Source organism: Desmodus rotundus, chromosome 2 (genome assembly GCF_022682495.2).
Source record: "Desmodus rotundus isolate HL8 chromosome 2, HLdesRot8A.1, whole genome shotgun sequence".
Classification (NCBI taxonomy): domain Eukaryota; kingdom Metazoa; phylum Chordata; class Mammalia; order Chiroptera; family Phyllostomidae; genus Desmodus; species Desmodus rotundus.
Window position 1 is genome coordinate 32,805,368 of NC_071388.1, and position 22,784 is coordinate 32,828,151.

At 39.8% G+C, this 22,784-nt stretch overlaps 1 protein-coding gene across 4 annotated transcripts in view; it reads right to left on the bottom strand.

The window, feature by feature from the left end:
- Positions 1-22,784, bottom strand: part of TNIK (TRAF2 and NCK interacting kinase) — a 337,687-nt gene that overhangs the window by 132,205 nt on the left and 182,698 nt on the right. For all 4 annotated transcript variants that reach the window (XM_053918077.1, XM_053918076.1, XM_045197962.2 and 1 more), the window contains exons 3-4: positions 18,456-18,512; positions 7,659-7,784 (exon numbers count right to left, since the gene is read on the bottom strand). In XM_053918077.1, coding sequence (XP_053774052.1) covers positions 7,659-7,784; positions 18,456-18,512 — 183 coding nt within the window. The remainder of the gene's footprint in view (positions 1-7,658; positions 7,785-18,455; positions 18,513-22,784) is intronic.

Below are 22,784 nucleotides of genomic sequence, written 5' to 3' on the forward strand. Positions count from 1 at the left end.
TTCTTTGGCCCCTGGATTAATTTTTAGATGTGAAAAGAGAATGCTTAAACTACAAATTCTAATTCTTCCAAAGATAAAAAGATGAGTCCCAAAAATGTGAAGCCCTAAACTTGGCCAATAAAGTTTCTGGATAATGAACAATTTTGTATCTTGAGAATGATGACGGCAGTTTGAATAGACTTAACCAACTGGTACTTTTAGTGACAAGAAGCGTGCCTAAAGGAAATGCTCTCTAGTCACCCAAGTCTAAGGAGACAACCATCTCAGAAGCAGCATGGCAGCATTTAAGGGCCGAGAGAAGTTGTAGCTCCATCTTGTACTTGGTATCCGGTGCTGAAACTCTCAGTAAGCACGCATGATATTCTAGAGAATTTTCCTGTTGGCACAGTATTACAAGTCCATCTGGACCACTGACTCGATCACAGAAAGTAACCTGACTGGAAGAAGTTTACAACTTAGCCTCTCAAAATGTTACACTCAAATAGAAGACTTTGAGGTTGGGATAGGAGAGGAAATTTTCAGATGAGTTAAAAATAGGAAAAGAAAAAAATCACTAGCCTTAGAGGATTTAGGACTAAGCAACTTGGTAGTTGAGGATTTTGAGAAACACAACTAAATCAGAACATAGAATTTGATTTGAAATTAATGTAGGAAATGAACAAGACGGTTGTATAGACCAGTAGAGACTAACTTTGGGTATACATAAGGTCTTCCTTTAGCTACGGTGAAAAGCATTTTAAGCACAGTTCCAATGAAATTCATTGGAATAAAAGAAGAAATCATTTTCACATTCTTGTCACAGAATTACCCATTAATTTATAAAAATGGCTCTATAAAAGCTCAATTCAAGCCCAGTGGCAAAGCATTAAATTAAGTGTAGCTTTGGCTCTGTGTTTATATCTAAGTAACTTACATTTTCTCTCTATAGGTCAAGCAGTGGGGCAGCTCTGAGACCGGGGGACTGTTTATAATCAATTATTTTAGGCACTTCTATATTGACCAAGTTCAGCCTTTTAAAATGTGCAGCTCACCAACAGTAAGATTCAATCACTTCTCTAGACAAGTGACGTAGCTTCTATATATGAAGGAAAGGCATTCTTTAGTTATAAATGTAATAGACACTGATTAACCTCTCCCCCAGCAATGAGAGCCTTATTTCTGAAGCAGGGAAAAGAGAAATTTTAATAATAACTGTTCAAAAGACTTAGCAAAAGGTGGTTGAATTTTTAAAGGTGGTATCCACCACACTTTACATTTAAATCTTGAAACAACCAAAATGTTAGTGGACATGATTTTTGCTAAGCTAAGATGCTACAGCAATGTAATCCAAACTACAATAGACTTGGGTTTGGTGCCTGTGGCCAACATCACTGCAGATTCTAGAAAGTTACCCTCTCTGGTGGCTGGAGGACATCACGTCTTAGTTCATCTCAGTTTCTCACTCCCAGGTGACCTTCACAGGGCACAGACAAGTAGTAAGAATGCATGAAGTTGAGGATGCATGAGAGAGCACGGGGAGTGACAAGGCCTCTGGTGCAAATTGGAGTCAGCGTGTCCCTCTAAACAGCTGCTCTACCACCCAAACATACTGCTGCTAGTTGGGATTTCAGGCCCAATATATCTGATTTGTTAAAAGGCCATTTGATTTTTCAAAATCTTTTAAAAAACCCAGAATTCTATGTGAAACCACTCAATTTTTTTCTAAATTTGGTGTAATTATAACACCATCACCTTATGTGAACCAAGCTAAGCACGAGTGTGAAAACTCAGACCCAGTCCAAAGTTTTCATTTTTATAAGGAAGGAATTCAACAGCAGAGACCCAAATGCCAGGATTGAATCCAGGTCTCTAGCTTCCCGGCCAGGTTTCAGCCACCTGCTAGAAAGTTTGTGCCTAAAATGCACACAGCGTAATTTCTGCACTCTCAGCTCTGCAAGGCTACACTGTGACAATCTAATGAACGGCTTACTGAGTCACTTCAGGACAACAATCTGTGTTACTCAACCACCCTGCATTTCGAAAGCGAATCAGAAATTTATTTCCTTTTATGACATATTCTAGCCCTGTGGTGGTATCAAAAGAGACAACAAATTACATGTGATTTCCCTTTCTAATTTTAGAGAAATGAGAAATTTTGTTTAGTAGACAGAGTTTCTCACTCATTCCCGTGTCTCAAAGGCCTGCAGCAAAATGGTGAGCCTCCCTGAAAGGCGGCAGAATGAGACGGCAACCTCGTGTGTCAGAGCGAGCCTTGTTTCCAAGAGATCGGAATCTTTATTGAAAGAGCTCTCTTTTTTGATTTCCGGATTGAGCCCTAAGCAGTTGATAAGGGAGAATTACTTGGCCATTATCAGAAGTAGCTGTATTTCCACAAAGAGCCGGTACTAAACAAGAGTTTATCTCTACAACAAGACTGATAGAATTCGCAACGATTATAATTCAATCAGACGCCCGAAACGGCACTTATATTGGCTGGTGGCTGATGTGCAGACCTCTGTCTTCTAGCCACAGTGGAAAAAGTGGCTGGGAAATATTTTCTGTCGGCTGAATACTGGGGAAACATGTTAGAAAGTGCTGTTCTCTTGGCCGTTCAGGCTATATCTCTATATAACCCATAATAATGTTTTATATCAATGTAATTCTAACAGAAAGCCATTAGGCCAAAGAGTCAACTATCTGTGACCTTTGCAATTATTTGCTAAAATAGTTCCAAAAGGTTTAATGTACTTTTCAAAGAGTATTTCCTAGACTTCGCACCAGTCTTATGAGCAGCTAACAGATCCTGCTATCCTCTTTGAAACTTGGGGAAACTGATGAATGGAGATGAAAGGTGAAGTCAAAATGAAATTATTTAAACACAAAGCTTCAGTGCTATTTGGAATACCAAATTTGATGTGGAAACTATTTTTTACAATGAAAAGGAGAAGAGTGCGTATAGTTCAGGGGCTTGATTCCAGCATTAGGCAGTGAGGGGTCAGCTTCATTACACTGGCTACGAGACCCTGGGCAAATTTCTCAACTTCTCTGAGCCTATAAAGTAGGCTCTCATCTGTAAAGTAGGGGTCATGATAATATCTAATTTGTAGAATGGTTGTAAAGATCTACTGAAATAATATGACAATGCAAACAAATGTAGTACTTGGAACATGATAAGCAGATGATAAATATTACCTGCCATTGTTATTATTAACACAAAGTGGCCCAAACTGAGTGAGTCCGAGGCCTTTAAATAAGTATGCACTATTATAGTCTACAACCAAGTTCCCAATGATATTGTAATCTGCTATTAATTTCCCAATTATTATGCTTCTCTTTGCCTTTACTGTTCCAAGTGCCCCCTTAGTTTGTCATCAAGTAGAAGACGTGTAGATAGAAAAAAGAAGTGATACTCTCGCCCTCATGAGGCATTTCATAGCTTTGTGTTTTTACCTCCAGGGACATAGAAGCTAGTGGGGACGGTCAGAACAATCCTGTGCACAGGCACACAAATCTGACAAATGCTAGGCCTTCTGTCTTCCGAGCAGGATGTGGGGTCTATAAGAGCCACATTTTGCCCCCTGCATTTAATTACAGGTAGGAAAATGAAAAGTGAAGGAAGGGCTTCTCTCCATGTGACCTGGTTTTGGAAATGATCACTATTTACTGAAGCCCCTTTGCCAAATTCAGGAAGGGGACTGCTAAAACAGTCTCCTAACCGGACTTCCTGCTGCTACTCTGGCCCCCATTCATTCTACCCAGCCACCAGAGGGACCCCTTCACTCTGTGGATCAAATGCCATCCCTCCACCTTCAAAACCCTCCAGTGCCCTCCCACCCCACCAACACCACCTCACTCAGAGTAAAAGCAGATGTCTTTCCAATGGCCTGTAAGGTGCTGCATAATCTGGCCTCAGGTCTCATCTCTTACGTATTCCACAGGGCTCACGTGGCCACTGTACCCATCACTGCAACCCTATCTGCATTCCCATTAACATTTCCCTGATCTTCCAGGAAGGTTTAGCTTTCAGCAATCTCTATAGTTTTCATGCACACGAAACTTATTGTTTGTGGTCTGTTTCAAGAATATAAGCTGCATGAAAGTCAGGGCTCACTAATTTATCCTAAGTGCCTAGAAGAATGCCTTGCAGCTCTCTACTATTTGATATACGTATATAGTGGTTGGATGAATGAATGGAGAATGAATAAATGAACACATATACCCGTAGGCTCTTGGTTCCCAATAACCAACTGGGTAAAGTGAGAACTGGCAGGCAACAACTCGTTTCCAGAGTACAAAACCCCCTTTGAGCCCTGCAGAAGCAAACGGGCTTCCTGCTTTCCCCCAGTACCATCTGAAATGGAATGCAGATTTTGCTCACTAAAAAAGAGAAAAAAGTTCATCGCCTTTTACAGAACTTGAGGCCAAGCTAAATCTTCCTGTTGTAGGATGCCTGCGTTCTGGTGCTGCATCCCTCCGCTAATAAGCTTTGAGGGCCTGGGAAAGTCAATGAGCTTGACTGGGATCCACCAAAATAAATTACAGCTAATTTGCTTCCCAGCTTCAAAAATTAACAACAATAAAATAATTTAAAAATTGAGAAAAAGAAAAAGGTGAAAACGAGTCCAGCCTGCTTGATCATTCTCTTATCTCAACCACAATTTGTAAACAGTACCCACACTTTAAGAGTTCAACCTAAAAAGAAACCCAACTATCCTATCTGGCCCACGTCACAGAAGAAATGATGTTAACAGTTAGGTGCGACTCATCTAGAAATACTTACAGTACCTCAGGTGATAAGCTGGAACTTGATTCCAAAGCTATGTCAATGTTTTCTTTTAATTTGGAACTGGAGTCCTGACCAAACAAAACCCTTTTCAACAGATGACATTAAAATAGCTACCAACCTCCACCTGTCAGCAGCAGCTCTTCCGGCTTGTGCCTCCTCATCACACCCTCTTGAACCTGCAGGATGTTTTGAACTCTCAAAAGTACCTGTAGCACTCAGATTTATATCAATAATAATAATAACAACAACAACCAAGTGTGTACCAATAGTACTACTTTTGTTCACAAAACAACTATCGTGTCAGCATCGCATGCCCCATCCTTCCAGCACTGAGGGCACAACCAGGTGCAAAAGGCGTCATCCTCGTCTTCAGAGCACAGTCTACATGAGGAGCAAAGATGGCTCAGTGAACAGCAACAAGAAAAGAAGGAGCAGCAGTGGTGGCTCTGATTTTAGAATTTAAAAGAAAGTTTAGAGGATAAAAATGCAGACATGACAAAGAAAAATGTTTTGGAAAGTAAATTACTGAAATTACTGCTGAGATACAAATATCTTCAGCACCACTGGTGAATATTATTCTAGACATCTTTTCCTTTCTTTTTTGACCAAAATGGAAACATGATATCTAATCATAGCCTCTGTAAATAACTTTAAAAACCCCACTATCATTGTTAATGCTCATTGAGAGCTACATCATTTTAACCAGCTGAATAGCATGCCTTAATGAATTTACTTAAGCAATTCCCTATTGGTTCACTTCTACTTGCGTCTTTCAGTAGTTGCCCAAATATTTATTACTGGGTCATTTAAAAGTAAAAGTACTTTCTTTGGGAGATATATACAGTATATTTCTCTGTGTGTATATCTGAATACACTTCAATTGCTTTTGAATAAAGTTCATTTCCACAAGTGGGGTTGTGCATGTCCTTTTTATTATCATTTAAATAAAAAAGCTTTGCTCTCTACTCATTAAGAAGTCGTATCTAATTCCCATCTACTTTTGCATTTATATTTTTGGTAAGATTACATTTTAAAAACATCTTAATTGGTAATTGATACTTTTTATGTTAATTATTGCCTTGTTCTTAACTAAATCTATTAGTAGTTTCATATTTTTCCTATGGATTTATAAAAACTCTTCACCTTCAAGTTACTAAATTCTTTCTCATGGCAGATGAAATGAATATTTTCCCTAAATTAGCTATTTGCATGTTTACTTTGTTTATTATGATTTTAGAATAAAAACTTTATATATCTCTCTTTAGTATTATAGTCACATTTCTTTCCTTTTATGATTTCTACATTTTAATTGTCACATTTACAGCTAACATACATTTAAGAGGTTACAGTTAAAATCTTCCTGTAACTCTTTCAGAAATCACATGAAAATATGTAAAATCAATGTGATCACACAAAGTGAGTTTACTTACCCCGAAGTACATTTTTTATTTTGAATTTAGAGATGAGTCTTACGGGGGAAAAAATTCCTAGCAGATCTTTCCATTTCCAAAGATTGTAGTATTCAATATCAAATGACATGAAAATCTTATTTTTCTGAGCCAACAAATATTATTATATCTTTTTAATCACCATTTATGCTCACTGTCTGTTTTGTCTCCTCACCTGGACTATAAGTGTCTTATGCATTAAGAGAGTAACTTCCACTCAAGACTGAGTTCTATGACAAGTTATCTATGAAATAGTGGTAACTGGATATACATAGTTTAATAAATAATTTGCTATATAGTAAGCACTGGATAATTCAGTGAATTTTGTGTGTCAGACACATATTAAGACTTCTGGAAAATGAGCAAGATGATAAATAGTTAAAAGGGTATGTTTGTAGCTATTAATCTAAGAGTATCATATGAGATGAACAGAGGTGTGTGTGTGTGTGTGTGTGTGTGTGTGAGAGAGAGAGAGAGAGAGAGAGAGAGAGAGAGAGAGAGAGAGAGAGAGACGGAAGGAGGGAGAGAACGCGAGATCAAGCAGCTCCAGAATCTAGGCTGCCACTGAATGAATGGGCCTACCGTCATGGGTGGTTATAAAATTGACAGATGAAGGTCAAACCAAGACAGCATTACAGCCTTCCCACAGAACAAAGTAATAAAACTTCCAATGGTAGAAATCAGGAAAGTGAGAAGAAGAGCAATCTGCGCTGGGCAGGGCGGGAATAGGAGTAGTGGTTCTGCTGTCAGACATACTGACCTTACTGTTAGTGGGATACTCAATTAGAGTTACGTCTTACACTATCAAAAATATAGGACTAGCGCACATATCTGAGTGGACAAGGTAAAGCAGAAAAGGAAAGCAACCTTTGAGAGTTCCTATGTGATATCAGACACTGTCTTACGTGTTTCACTCATAGAATTAGAATTTAAATTTCAGTCATCCACACATCAGTGACAGATAAGGAGAAGCACTCATGCAGAGCTTGCTTAGATCCTAGCTCCACCATTTCTAGCCATTTAGACATCGAGACAGTTTGCTTATCCTCTCTGTTAACCTTAGTTGCATCATCCCAAAAATGAGAATAATAGTATCTACTTCAAAGAGCCAGAATAAATGATATAACCCAGAAAAAAAATAGCACGATGCCTGAAATATAATAAAAACTCAGTATAAGTAGTCCTTAATGGGGAAAAAACAGAGAACTTAACAACTGGTTTTAAGGATGGTCCACATTAAGAGATAGAAGGCAGAGATACTAAGAATACAGAGAGGTATTCAAGGAAATGGAGAAACCCTTGAAAACACAAAGTTATAGAAATCATGGGGCTAAGGCTTTCTAAGGAGTTCCTTGATCAAAGTTAGTCATGAGGACAGGGAAGTGGACCATTTAGTGCTGCTTGTCCTTCATGTAAGAGAAGTGAATTTGGAGAGTGCTACGTACCCAAAGTTGGTCATCCATGCCGGGCGGGTTCTTTTTAATAAAAGCACCATAGTATGTAGCAATATTTCGATGATGAGAATATTTTTTCAACATGTTAATTTCTTGCTTGATTTCTTCCTCTTCATCCTGTATTAGAATAATAAATATTCGGTCACGATAATCCATGCCTTAGTAGAATTCTATTTCTTCATCACCATCTGAATCAACTACACAATAAATTCTTTGTTTTTTCCTTCTGTGGTGATAAGCAAGCATAGTAATTGGATAACTTGACTTTTTTTTCTTGACTGAAAAGAAAAAATTTGCAAGACAACAAACATATTGGCAATCCAAAGGGTCTTGTGTTGGTACAGCAAATAGGTATAGCAGGTTTGCTGGGGGGAAAGATAAAATAAAACACCTCATTCCTTCACCTGGAAAAGAATCAAAGTTGGCTATGCAGATAAAATTCACTTAAGGCCTCTGGGAACTATGTCCATCAAATACCTATTACTGATCCTGTCTGGTATAGAAAAGATTAAGGAAGTAAAAAAAATAGAGACTCATATTTAAAATTTAAAATTTAAGTTCACATTCTTTGAAGCCAACTTTGACTGAAGTACCTGACTGAGGATGATGAAAGTCAAAGGAGAAAGGGAGTGAGGGTAAGTTCCCCAGATCTGAGGAAGTTCACAAAGCAGGAGTACCCAGCTCACCTTCCGGAAACTCAACATGAAGAGAAAGGGGAAATGTGGCAGCGCCACTGGTGTGAAAAGACGCAACTCTCCTAAGTGTCCTCATTCACGTTTCATTTGGTCCGAGCTTCAACTTGGAGTTCACCAACTCGAGTCATTTTTAGACGCCTCCCGCCCCTGCTCCAGCCAGGCAGGCATCATTGATGGAGAGAGTTGTGTTCTCCCCTAATTTTATTTTCATATGTTAACATCAGTTGGACTTTAAAATAGTATTTTATTTTTGAAGTTGGTGGGAAAAGTCTACAGCCATACCACCCTGAACGGCCTGATCTCATCTGAAGTTGGTGGAAAAACATTTTTATCCCAGGGAAACTGTTTTAGACGCGGCAATAGGGATGATTATGCATAAATATAAGATGTTGCCACGGCCTGAAAGACCACTCACAGTGTCCCTGCCTGTCCCCTTGCCCCTTCCAGCTGCTCAGCCTCCCTCCTGCTTCTCTACATTGCTGGGCCGTTCTGCAGTCTCTCATTGGATGTCTTTGTTTGCTTCCTCCTCGTCATACAATTTCTACTCACCATTTTTCATTGAGTTTAATGGACACTCCTCAGGGACATCTTCCCTAATTCTCTCAGGCAATGTCAAGTCCCCCCTCACTATACTTGTCCACCCCCTACTCTTCTTGGCACATGGGCCATATTTGCTGGAGGGATGGGTCAACTGTGTCATAACCTTCCATTTACTTGATTCTCTTCTCCATGAATTATCAGCTTTCTTCTGCCTTCAGATCTCAATTCCAAAGTCCCTTCTCCAGGAAGCTCTCTGACCTGCCTGATTTGAGGGGAGGCCGGTGGATCATCACGTGTGTCTCCCATTGTAGCACCTACCAGAATTGCAACCCCCATTTAGCTGTCTAATCACTTAAGTGCCTCTTCCCTACTAGTCCATAACTACTCCAAATACAGGAATCTTTTGCTTTCTATAACATCCCCAGCACCCAGCAAAGTGCCTGTGAATAAATGTGAACAGAAGAATGAATACCTACAAAGAGCCCAACCATGCACAGCAGTGTTAGTGATGCTTGAAAGGAACTGGTAAGAAGAAGATGAGGAGAGTGGTGGAATGCTGACATTTCCTAACCACACAAAACTAAGTTCAATAAAAAACAATGGACATGTGCAAACCTAGGAAAACTGAGTAGGTTGCACATCATGTGGCTTCACTAAGTTGAAGACTAGGTAACCTCAAAATAGAATGCATGATTGGCATGCGGAGCCAAGGAGAAGCATGTGGCCCTCACAGTGGAGGGGAGTGAGGGGTTGGGATGATGACTGAGGGAGGGGATGGCTTTCTGCTGACCAAGGAATTCTTCCCTGTGGCTATCCAAAGCTGCCTACACCTTCACCACAGGCCTCAGGAGATGATGACCTTCACAGACCTCAGCTTGTGGAAAGGTCCCTGTAATATGCCTCAAATGTCTTACTATGGTGCATATGAGCTATTTTAAACTCACCACGTGGGGCCTAATAATTGTGGATGGTGGAAGATGTGAGCAGATGTACTTTAGGGAAGCATAAATAGATGGGGAAAACAAACCTGAGAGTTACTGTGGGCAGCCTGGCCTTGACAGCTGCTTCGATTAAAGAGGCAAGTACACGAGGCAGTAAAATACCAATCACTGTCCAACTCTGCCTGACAGCTCCAGTCATTCCTAGTGAGCAGCCAGTCTGGTCCTACAAGTGTTTGCTGCCTGCCTCCTACGTTCCCAACAAGACAGTGAATGATGGGGGAGAATCAGAGGTAGGGGTTGGGGGAGGAGGGAGTGCTTAGAAAAAGCTAACCATATCATTAAGAAAATAAAAACTTATGAAACCATTAAATAACAGTGTAACTCCGTATATAATTAAACCCAAAATAAATAGTATTGGAGATTGGAATGAAGTCAGCACGTTCTCCATCACTTTGAAAAGGCAAACTGAGGTGATATGATGATGAAGAAATCATGTGCGCTGAGTCAGACAAGAGGGGCTGGGCATGGGGACACATTCAGTTTGGGCTCTACTCATTTCTGGCCGTGTGATCTCAGGAAAGTACTCTACCTCTTGGAGCCAAGTTTTCTCATCTATAATGAGATACAGATTTTATAATAGTATTATTATATATCCCAGTCTTCTGTGATAATTAAGGGAAGTATGTGAAAGTTATAAACTGTAATACAAATAAACATTATGATTAATCTTCTCAACCAAAAAATAAATAACAAGGAAGGATAGTGGGAATGTGAGTAACTTCAATTTTAGGTTTAAATTGCACTGTTTCCAAACACAGTGATGGAACCATTGTGGGTCATGGTTATATAGCTCTAAAATAGAACCTTGACCTTGATCTTACATAACCTTGTAAGTGACCATACAATTTCTGAGGACTTCAGGGCTACTGTTTATCCAGATTTCTAGTCTAGGGCAAGGACAGCAGTAAATTATTCAGTGAAATTCAAAGGGGGCACTTACTACGAACTCATTTAACTATTCAACAAGCAATCCGCCCTTCTCACAATATGGCTCTTTGAAAGAGATAGGTTACGATGTTTTCAAAGAGACAAACACTACAACTGAGGCTAGAATTAGGTTACAAGGTTATGAGTCAGAGATCTTCTATTTTGTAAATGGATTGTTCCTATGTCTTAAGAATTAAACACGCATCAAGCTCACTGGAAAACTAATGACCACTGGATCATAATGAAAAGCAAAGTAATGCTACCAAACTGTCACAATTTAAAAAGAGAGTCTTTTCATAAGCCAAGTCTAGTGCTATAGGAAGAACCATTACTTCAAGCAGAAGCCTTTAGAATCTAGTCCGAGCTGATTCAGGCATGGCATTTAAACTTTTCAAATGTCACATATTTTCACCCATAAATGGGAATAAGAATACCTTTCTAAGTCACCTCTCAGGACTTAGAAGTGATTAAATACTTATTTAAGCAGAAGCAAAGCTTTGTTATCAGCATAAAGAAGATTGTTTTTTCCTCTCAAGATCATAGGAATCTATTTATTGACAAAAAATGTGTCAAAATTTTTCTAATTGACAAAAAAGTGACCATAATATTCAGCAGCCTCCCTCTTGAAGAGGTGAAGTCCATTTCCTCTCCTTGTCTTTGGGGTTGGCCATGTGACTTGCTTTGGCCAATGAGACATTAGCAGATTGACGGAGCAGAGGCTTGAAAAGTAGTGTGCACCAGGGTGGTGCTCCCTAACTGCTCGCAGAGGGCACTGTGAGAAACCGGGACTGGCCTCCTGGAGGATGACAAGCCCTATGACGAGGGGGTGATTTTCAGATGCAAAGAAATGGATGACTCCAGCTGATGCTGTTAGGCCACTACCTACCTATGAAGATAATATGATAATCATGACCGTGGTGACAAAATATAGCAAAAGCCAAACTTATGTAATATTCACTTTGTACTAGAGGCTGTGTGCTTATTGTCTTATATATACTTCCATATACTCAAAACAGCTCTATGAAGTAGATCTGTTTAATGACCTTATTTTACAAATGAGGAAAATGAGTTTGGAGGGTTCATTCATATTTTAAATGTTAAAGCTAAGATACAAAGCGAGATTTGTCTCACTCCAAAGCCAATGCTCTTAATTCTATACTGAAAACTCTTGGACAGAAAAAGGGTCATTACCCACGGTGATAAAACCAAAGTGCTAATCACGCAAGGAGAATTTAGGGGCATCTTCATCCAGGGCTGAAGAGAAACCTGTCTTTGGTCCTCCAATTAAAGAAGCTTCTCTGCACATAATAAAAATATTTACTTGTGAATGATTTCAGGAGATAGTGGAGGGATTTTAAGTTGCATATTTATTATACAGGGGAACACATTATAAGCACCTACAATATGCTAGGATTTAAAGATAGAATTAATAAGGCATTTAATATTAGAGTGCCCTCTAACAAACAATTTGCCTAAAATTTAGTTGTTCACAATCTGTGGAATGGAAATAAAACTATGTATAAAATATTTATAATAGTCCAAGGGCCTGGTCAGTTTGAATCTAGAAGGAAATAGGTGGTGTATAGACTCATAAATGCCACTCCCTTCTAGATGTGCGGACCCTGGCCGGCCACACAGCGGCCACACTGCTCCTGCTCACCTGTCCTGCTTCCCACAGCGGGTGCTGGCATTGGGCAGGCATTCGGGTTAACCTATCATTCTCACCTTCACTGTTGACTAAATGTACCAAAAATCAAAGACATTTTTTTTTGTTAAAGAATCATTGACTATTAGAATTTGAAGGGAGTGTTAACATTTTCTAGGATGTGATTTTTCTAAAAATCATAATAATTTGGATAAATTTGGATAAATTCTTCCAATAAAAATTCACGATACCAATAAATAACATCAACAAAAACTAGACTTGTTAAGTCAATAAATCCTTATTTTATGAGTTTGATCTAGTTATAGTCAACGACAACAAGCAGGCTGTTTTAGTGAATACAAAATTAGAATTTCTGAAGGAAATTTAAAGTCACATATCAGCCTCAATATTATTAATTCTTGGCTTTGTTTTGGTTCTGAAGGATAGAGAAAATCGACATTTCTTAAGATAAGTGATTGCAAATGGTAACAACTTTTTTTTTTTTTTGGTAGCAACTACTTTTAAAGAGCATGCTTTGAAATCCTTATACTGAATGGCGTTCTCCATTGGAATGGCGTAACCTAACAGTGCAAACTGAGGAGCTGCCACTTTCCAGTGCCTTCAAAGTTGGTATACAACACACAGTCTGACGTTTGTTTTTAAACCACAGTTTATTAAATGTTAAAATAGACCTATTATATCATAAATGAGAATGAAGCATGTGTGGATCCCCGAAAATTATCTCACGGTGGAGTTACGCACCCGTGGACCACATCTTTACAGACATGAGGAAACAGACCCGGGGAGGTCGCTGAGTTGCCTAAGCCCACATCACTTCATTGCAACACTGCTAGAACTCGTGACTTTACCATGACGGTCCGCGGGCAGCTTCTGGATGTGCTGTGTACTATTCATTCAGCAAATATTTAAGTGCCCACTATATCCCAGGCACAATGCTAAATGCAAACAATATAATAATACAACAATGGGCGTAACACATTCAAGCTCTGCCACAATGAAACGTACTATAGTCCAGTGGGGAACACAGATGGGAATCAAAGAATGACAGAGATGCACGAGAAGTTACTAACACATGAGGGATGGGCAGCTGATCTCACTGGGGGGCATATGGGAGACAGCCCTGAGAAATCCAAGTTTGAGCTGAATTCTACAGCCCTTGTGGGAGTTGCCCCGGTGGGAAGAAAGAAATAGTGTGATATGGGGTGATTGAGGAGAGGACCGTCTTCCTGGAGGGGAAACGGTGGTTGCCGAGACCCTGTAGCTGGAGGGGTACAGTCTGTTATCTTCTAAGGGACTCGGTGCCATGTGGAGAGAGGAGAAAAATGTCGGCAAGAGACATTGTAATAGCCATATGCACCAGACACTATGTTCTACATATTATTCTCAAATGCCTTGAAAGTAACTACATTTACTTTTCACACTAACTTTATGAGGGGAGTGATATTATTCGCATTGACACATGTGGCAGAGGGAACATGTCCAGGGTAAGAGGGCCATGAAGTGTCAAAACGAGCATATACTCAGGAAAGAGCGATGACTACACTGCTCCTCTTTACCATGAAGCCAACCCGCTCTCTCTTACACGGCGCGGGTGTCCCTTAGAGAAGCAGGTAACACAAGTCTGATGGGCACCTTCCTCGCCCCCACGCCTGCACTAACAATTGACTCCCAAGAAAACCATGAATTAATAAAAAGACCTATGCTCAAGTCACCCAGGAGCAAGTACGTTTAACCCTAGCAGTACTGTCATTCATTTGGGTAACATCAGCTATAAATGAGGTGACTTACATCTTCAGTTCCTGTGGGCTGTTATCTGAATCTGAAGACCGCACTCCGGTGCTGCTCCCTGAACTCTCATTGTTGTTACAGGGCTGCGGGGAGGGTGGGCACACCTTGACCAGCTGGATTTGAATTAGAACCTTCTGCCACTTACTGTCTGTGGGGCTTGGACAACTTACTTAGGCTCTTGGTGCTTTCAATCCTCATTTGTAAAATGGATATAATAGCAGTATTCCCTTAATGGGAGTTGTTTTGAGGATTAAATGAGTTAATATATGTTGTATTAAGTACTAAGAACAGTGCTTGGCACATGATAAACCCTCAATTGATGTCATCAATTTTTATTTTGACCATGGCTGTTGTTATTATTTTTAATATTATGTGTTATGCTAATAATCACTCCCCTCCCTCCTGTTGAGAAGGAGGAACTAAATGTGCTTATAGCGCTGTGTCCTCCGACTCTTCCAAACAAGTGAAGATAGTTAGATTTTTTTTTGTCCAATGTTAACAAATACTCACTGAGTTCATTAAATATGGGCAAAACACTCTACCAGGGGCTACTGGGAGATGGCCACTCCCTTACTCCTAAAAGAGAGATGCAGAATGGCCACAGCTTCACCTACAGGAATTCAGTAAATAAGACAGAAATAGAAACTCAGTGAAGTGAGGCTTAAAATGGTTCCCTCTAGGAGACAAACCCCCACAATGTAACAAACCCCCCATGACTTTGCTGTTCAACTTCTGGCCCGACATTGATTGGCTCCAGCAGTAGTCTGGAGGAGGGGCCAGGATTCACAGCCTCCCATGTCTTGTTAAACAAACAAACAAACAAAAACAAAACAAAAACCAAAATAAAACCACTCCCCTTATATCTCTTCTACATACTGAATTTTTACCTAAAATTACTTGATCAAAGTTTCAATTTGGCAAACAAAGGCTGTGAAAACCTTGTAAAGTCCCTGCCACATCATTTAATTCCTTCACGACCTGGCCCTAACTTGTCCAGATTCATCTTGTGCCACCAGGTCCTCAGCACTTTTTACTCCTTAAACAATGAAGTAGTTCCCATAACATGCTCTGCACTCTCCCAACCTCCACGCCTTGGTACAGGCTCTTTCCTTGGCCTGGAATGTCCTTGTCTGATGGTCCTCCTAGGCTTAATTACTACCCCTCAATGTCCAGCTGGGAAGGAATCCCCAGCAGGTGACAAAATACAGAAATTCCCATAATTATTTCAAAAACTAAAAGAACTTCAAAGACTTAGCCTGAGTGTAAGCACTAATTCTGAAGGAAGTATTGGCAAATTTGGAAGTGTCTCAGATCTAAAACCAGAAGGACACAAGCACTATATTCAGTTCTATCTGTGGCTATTTTCTATTTAAAAAAAAAAAAGAGAGAGAGAGAGAAGTAGTATAGAATAAAAACAATAATTTAAAAATTGATTTCAAGCTATGGTTTTATCAATCTCATTACAATAAACTATAGTAACTTTGCAGTAAATCATCACAAACAATTAACAAAGACGACTTTTGAGAATTCATCTCAGTTTTTAACAGAGCAGCTATAATGAGCACAATTACAATAATTGGTAAGAAGCTTCTGCAACATTCCATAATACACAAAAGGCAACATGGCAAAATGAAATAGATTGTTTTCTGAGGACACCACATGAGTTTCACAAAGGAAATCTTATGTTGACTGTCATGTGTAAGGGGGTGACACAGAAGTCATTTGATGCTGTGTCAGATACCATGGGAATAAGAAAACCATTTCCTGATGTGTATCCATGTTTGTCTTTGTTAAGGGTCAGTGATTACATAATGGCCAATGATGTGCCTAAATCAGGGAAACTATCAAGTCCTTTCAACAGGGGTTCCCCAAGAGAATTAAGCCAAAATATTATAAAGCCTCCATTGTATGCAATGGATTGACTCTCCTATGCATTGAAAATGCCGTTCACTTTGTACCATCCTTGGGAGAAATGATTAAATAGTCTCTCAAATCATTTTCTTGTAGGGCTTAGTTGCCTTGTGAAACCCAGTTTAGAAAGGCTAACTAACATTCTTTAAACTGAAAAAACATAACCTGGGATGAACAGCTATATAACTATTTTGATCCCAAGCAAAGTGGTCTAATGAAAGTAACTGGTTCATCAAGCAATTTAAAGTCTCACAACTAGAATCAAAAGCTAGAAAAGCAAAGTGCAGTGCTCCCAAGTCATACTTTGTGCATCAGTATACAACTTGGTGCACACTTGTGCCCTGAGATTAAGGATGTCAGCAGAACTCAACTGTAGTTCCACAGAACCACACAATAAAACTTCATAGCACAAATGTCTTGGACTTCATCCATAACCAGTAGCTGCCAGGGCATTGCATTTTGTGGAGCTCCTATTCACTCCAAGGAAAATACAGTAGTGAGACTTCAGCAGAATAACATAATAAATTTTAATTTGTTCTGTGGTGGGAGCTTTGTAGAAGGTTTACACACTCATAGTGGGCTTATAGGTACAGCTAATAGTACCTGATCTTGATCTTCCTGTCAGACCCTGCCAGTCAACCACACCTCTATCGATTCTCCCTCCATTCCTAGTAGAACCCAGATTTTTAGCTGTGCACATTGGTAGGATGAAAGCCTACATTTCCCAGCTTCCCTGAACCAAGTAGAAATATGTAGAAAAGATATCACTGGAAAAGGTTCTTTTCTGTACCCTTCAGCTACCAACCCTTTTCTTTTGCCTGCCAAAGAAAATGACCAATGGAAATCTGACTACCATCTCCAACCATACATTAGAATGATGGAGTCGAGAGATAAAAACATTCTTCTACTCCACCACATTGCTGACCCACATCCCTGGGCTCTTGACTCTCGACTCTCAACTCTTTTAACATGACAGAGCAAGATACTTCCATCATGCGTAAGCCTCTGTTATCTTGAGTTTTCTCTTTCAAGTGGCAGAAGCTAAACCTAATTAATATAATCTACATGCAGTTTCTCATTCAGCAAAGGTCAGATGAATTAAGAAACTAATTGGGACTAAATATTTGAACTTAGTTTGCAACCTCTGAAATTTGAATAATATACTTAGGACAAATAAAAGGAAGTACTTTAAGTGCTAATAAACCTATAGGAACACCTTTTTTTTACTGGTTAAAATGTATATAATTTAAAGAGAAAATGAGATCAATAATAAGAAATCAGAAAAATGTGCGGTATAAATGAAAATTAGCAAAATTAGTATTATGGTAGATAGCATACCATACAATATATACTATCACAGGTAACAAACTGGGCCAGAAAAGGGACAAATTGAAGTCAGACATGCTATGTGCCTTTTTTAATTTGTATATTGGTTATTGATACCTTTGTGTGACCAACTCATCCTATGTCTATTTACATTAAATAATCCACTTCTGGACCCAATGGAAGACTTTGGTCTTTTAGCTTTTATGTACAGCAGACACATCTTAGAAAAACTCCCAGGACAATAGAAAATTATTAACATGCTTTTGATGTCCAGTGAGTCCTTTCAAGTCTGATTTTTGCTCAGTACTCTTGAAAAGGCATTAACATATTTTAAATAGACTCAGCAAAAAGGATTGAAAGCATAAGATTGTATTTCAAATAAAGTCTGTTCCTTAGATTGTTTTTGATCATCCAGGCAGAAATTTTGTTTCAGTGTTGCTTTAAATAATAACAAGAATTTGTGGTTGTTGTGATTATTTGTTCAATAATATTTGGGGAGGAAAATCGTTATGCTAAATATCCCAATAGGACTTTAGAGCTACCCAAACTCTTGTCTGTTCTGGTGTTAGGTAGACCTTTGGGAAAAATGTTAAGGCCCATCCCTTCTGTGTAATCTCAGTATTATTCTTTTAATACCTTCAAATCCTTGTTCTGTCTTCACATGCAAATGTCCTTCATTGTGTTTATGTAAATTACCAGCACACATTATTTATTCTTCACTCTAAATACCTGTGTAGGTATCTAATTTAATTAGAATGGTTTTCCCATGGTCTTCTCTATCAGCTGTTGAATACTCCTACTTCATGTTAAGCACAAGTGGGGAAAGATCTTAGATGTTTAAAAAGTTTCTATTTCTGAAAATCAATGTTTTCTCTCCCTACTTTTTCTATTACAAATATATAGCTATTGAGAAGGCAAGATAATGATACCTTACCCCTGTGACATCCATGACCTTAATGGCGGCAAGCTGGCCTGTTTTGACATGGCGACCCTGTATGAAGAAAATAAAATAAGACTTTAGTTCCAATACACAACATTATCAATCATTTCCAACCATGAAGAACAACATCACATAGATTAATATTACAGAATGCCAGTGGGGAAGACTTACAGACAGACAGACACGCACATGTACACACAGACCTTAAATTCTTTGAAGATCAATTTCTATTTAGTGTTTATTTTGTAAAACATCTCCGTCACTTTGTCTTTGGGCCTTATTTTCACAGTGGCTGTCAAGTTAAATAAAAAAAGGCAACGTTGAATCATTTTGTTCTACCTCCTCTCCAAAGTGTTAGACCAGGGCTTGTGTGTGAGGCGGATTTATGTGGAAGGGGAGCTGGACCTGGCTGGAGGAGATACAAGTATGTCCTCTGTTAGAAAATACTCAGGAAGTGAAGAAACTTTAGTTTCCTCGATGATTAAAATATCCTGTACCAGTCTCAACTGGTTGGTTGTGTTTTTGTTCTAGTAACTGCTATCCTGGCAGTGAAGGTACCGATGGAAAAGAAAATAACCTGCTTCTCCATTTTAAATTTCGCTTCCAAGCTGAACTAACAGTTCTCAATGGGTCTGACTGAGGAATATACCTCTGGGATGGCAGCTTCAGCTCAGATGAGATCCTGGAGATGAAACAATTAGCCAGCTTCAGCTGAGTCCCAGGCAAAGGCAAATCCAGTGCTCTGCCCGGGAAAGTGGCTGAGCTGTCAACCTTTGACGGGGCGGGGGGTGGGGGGGCCACAAAGGAGGCAGCCCAGCTGGAGTTGCTTTTACATCACCGGAGAATGTCAAACCAATTAGGATCCAGACTGAGGCAGACTTTGAGGGACTGGTCAGGAGTTAGCTGACCTAAAGATCACTAGAAACCTGAGGCAACTTCATAAAATCGCAAGTAAATGGCATACGAAGAGCCCTCCAGGCGCTTAATCCAAAACCCTTCTTCCAGAGGTGAGGCGCATCTCACGGCCAGGACTAAACCCAGGACACCTCCTCCTCTGTCCACCCACCACATCCTGCATCAGAAATTCTTACCGCTAAAATGTAAATCTAATCTTCAAACAAACTTTCTTTTCATATTTTACTTGAGTTAGACATCGAAACATTCATCTCTATTTCACATAGGATTTCCTTAATTTATTTTTATGATTTGAGGGCAAGGCAACAAAGAAGGATATTATTTATTACAGGAGAAATTTGAAGTGAAAATTTAATATTATTCCTAATGTAAGTTACTCCCATTCACAAGAGAACTGAAAAATATAAACCTAAACTCCATCTCAGTTTAGGTCTAAAATATGTATTCAAACAAAGACTAAAAATTAAATTCTGGGGGTGGAGGGAACCTCTAAAGGGAGACAGAGTGCAATATTTTTTCTTACAAAAATTAGAAAAAAATCCTGTCAGATTGCAGTTGCTGAGTCATTTCTTAATAAAAGAATAAAGATTTTCTTACTGAAATAACCAACAATAGCAAAAATAACAGACTAAATCTAGAAAAACAAAACTGAAATTCCAGTAGGGCCCTAAGCCTTATGTCAATCATAGCCTCAAGAATAAAAAGCCCATCCACCAGAAAAGAGGAAGAAGCTTATTAAATTGGGGAAAGTGCAGCTGCGGGGTCACTAGAGCGGGTGGGCGCAGTCCAGCCCAGTCCTCTGACACACTTGCAAACCCGCCCTGCCCCCTTTTCTTCTTTTCTACCTCAGGAGGTAAAGAACTATGCTGATTCTTGTTCCACAAAGAGTAACTCAGCATCCAGGTGAAATTTAAATCACTGAATGATATAATCCTCTATCTCTTTACCTCCTCCCTGAAATGAATTCAAGAGAAAAACAATGATTTTGTTTGAAATAGCCATGAAAGCCTCTGCTTTGTTATTGCTGTTATTTATTTTCTCAGGAAGAGCAAGATGGCTTCAGAGCTGCTAGCCTGAGGCAAGCCTGGGAGAAAGAGTACTTTCATTTCTAGGTCACTGAAATAGATTGGTTTCCAGCAGAGCACACGAGCAAACCGGGTTGTGGAAAATGCAGACACTCCACCGCACCACCTCCTTCCTGGTCCAAGGACTCACACACAGAGTGTTTAAGCTCTTTGTGCTTAGCTTAGATTAGATCTAGCCTGTACTAAGGAAGATTTCTTCAATTCCCTAGTTGCAAGTGATGGTCCCACCTTTGCATTTCCACAGCATTCTACACTAACACCACTGATCATATCCGACACTGATTTTCAAAATGTGCATCACAAGAACCCTGAAAATAAATCAACTCAACTAGAAAAAAATTCACAATCTAGAACATGTAGCAGTGGCAGCTGTCATTTCACGAATCAAATGCACAGTTACAGGTATCCATCCATCCACCCACCCACCCCTCTATATCTGATGCTGTAGTATACCACCGAGATTTAATACTGAAGTACCCTACAGCTGTCAGCCAAGGCCTTTCTGGTAATTGCTCTCTGCCAAAAGAGCACTGCCCAAGGTCACGCTCCCTCCTAAAGAAAATAGAATCAATGACAGGAATATAAAAGCGCAGCCCTCTTGTTTTAGAGTGGGGCTGACCTCTCAGAGGGACGGCTGATGGCTTTGTTGAGACTGCATTACAGTTAAACTATTTCCTCTGCACAATTCTACTTTCTTCATAGGTGTAGATCCCAAGAACACTCCCCATTGAAATTCTTACACGTAAATCTCCAAATCAGAATATGTTTCCAGAGGAACCTACCTTGGACAGTTGGTTTCAGGAATGGTCCAAGGACACAGGCTCTCAGAGAGGCTGTCAATGAGACCCTTATTACTGGAGACAAGTGGCTCACTGATTGCCCCTGGCAGACTGTAGCAGAGCCACTGCCAAATGCTCACTAGTGGGGAACGGGAGTAGGACACAGGTGCCAGGGAATACACTGGTGAGTCCAATATTTCAGACTTTAAGAGGTCCAGAAGAAACAGTAGTTTGAAAAAATGGAATCATGGCTCTTGCTGAGAGTCACTGATGTACTGGAGAAAGACAATGAAAAGCTAAGGGTGATTATTGACCAACTGAAGGCAATGTGTAGAAGTTATAAGGGGGTGAGGTTAAATCCTGAGTGCTGTGTACTGTGCTCAGAAAAGATGGAACATAACTTCGGAAGCCTTGGAGTGTTCAGGGGGACAGGGGTTTTCAGCTCTTAAGTGCTTAAAAGTTGGACGTCTCCATTGCAACTCTCAGAATCTCATTACTTCCCAGTCAGGCTGTAGTTGAGGATTAAACATTTCCTTCTATCCTGATAATTAATTCTTGGGCATAGTCCTCAGCTTTTTCTACTCTCTGGCTGCAGAAGATACAAGTCTTTTTATATACTACCCAATATTTTAATTAAATAAACAACAGTAGCTGGTCAAGCCTGAGAAAGTCATATTGAGTTCAGACGTCTCAGGAAGGAGGGTCTGGGTCATCCCAACAAGTCTGCCATATAGACCAGTAAAGATGCTAACTAACACAGGGAGCAAAATGGGTAATAGAGGAGGGAGATAATGAACATCAATTGCAACCATTAGACATCATGTAATGGTGAGGGAAACTGTTTCCAGAATGTATTATACAAAGCAGTGGACCCAGGCTACACAAGAGACACACTGCAGTATACACCGTGTTGTGCCCCCTCGATCCCTCCTTCAAGAATGAGGTTCTCTGAGTCTCTGTCCAGAAGTTTGCCTTAGCCAAACACAGAAGCTACACTCAAGGGCATGCTTCCTGCCTAAAGTAATGTCCTTTACCTGGAGGCAGCGAGCATTCAACGACTCATTGATGTAGGAATATAAAAGCATACATCCCTTACATCAGAGAAGAATAATTTTGAAGGGCCATACCAGCACCAGAGCTCTTTTTGGGGGGATTTGCCTGGGGTTTTTGTAACTGCATTCAACTCCTTCTACTGCCCAAATCCACCCTCACTCTCTCACAGGTGTTGATACTGACAGCGCTCCCCAAAAGATTCCTACAAGCAAATCTGTCCTCAGAATCTGTTTCCTAGGGAACTCAAAGATTCTGTCTACCTACCCACTACCTATTAGTGTGTGTATTCTTGATATTAATGTAAAATAATATACTTCTTACTGGATCTGGGGTAAAAGTTTTAAGAAAAGCTCCGATCTAAACAATAAATAGAGTAAACTAGCTCAAGCATTGCGAATTACACTCCAGATAAAAAGAACGCCATGTTGAAACATCCTGTAGTTTTTAGGGCATCTGAGTGACTGACGGCAGGCCAGCATGGCTGGAGCAGC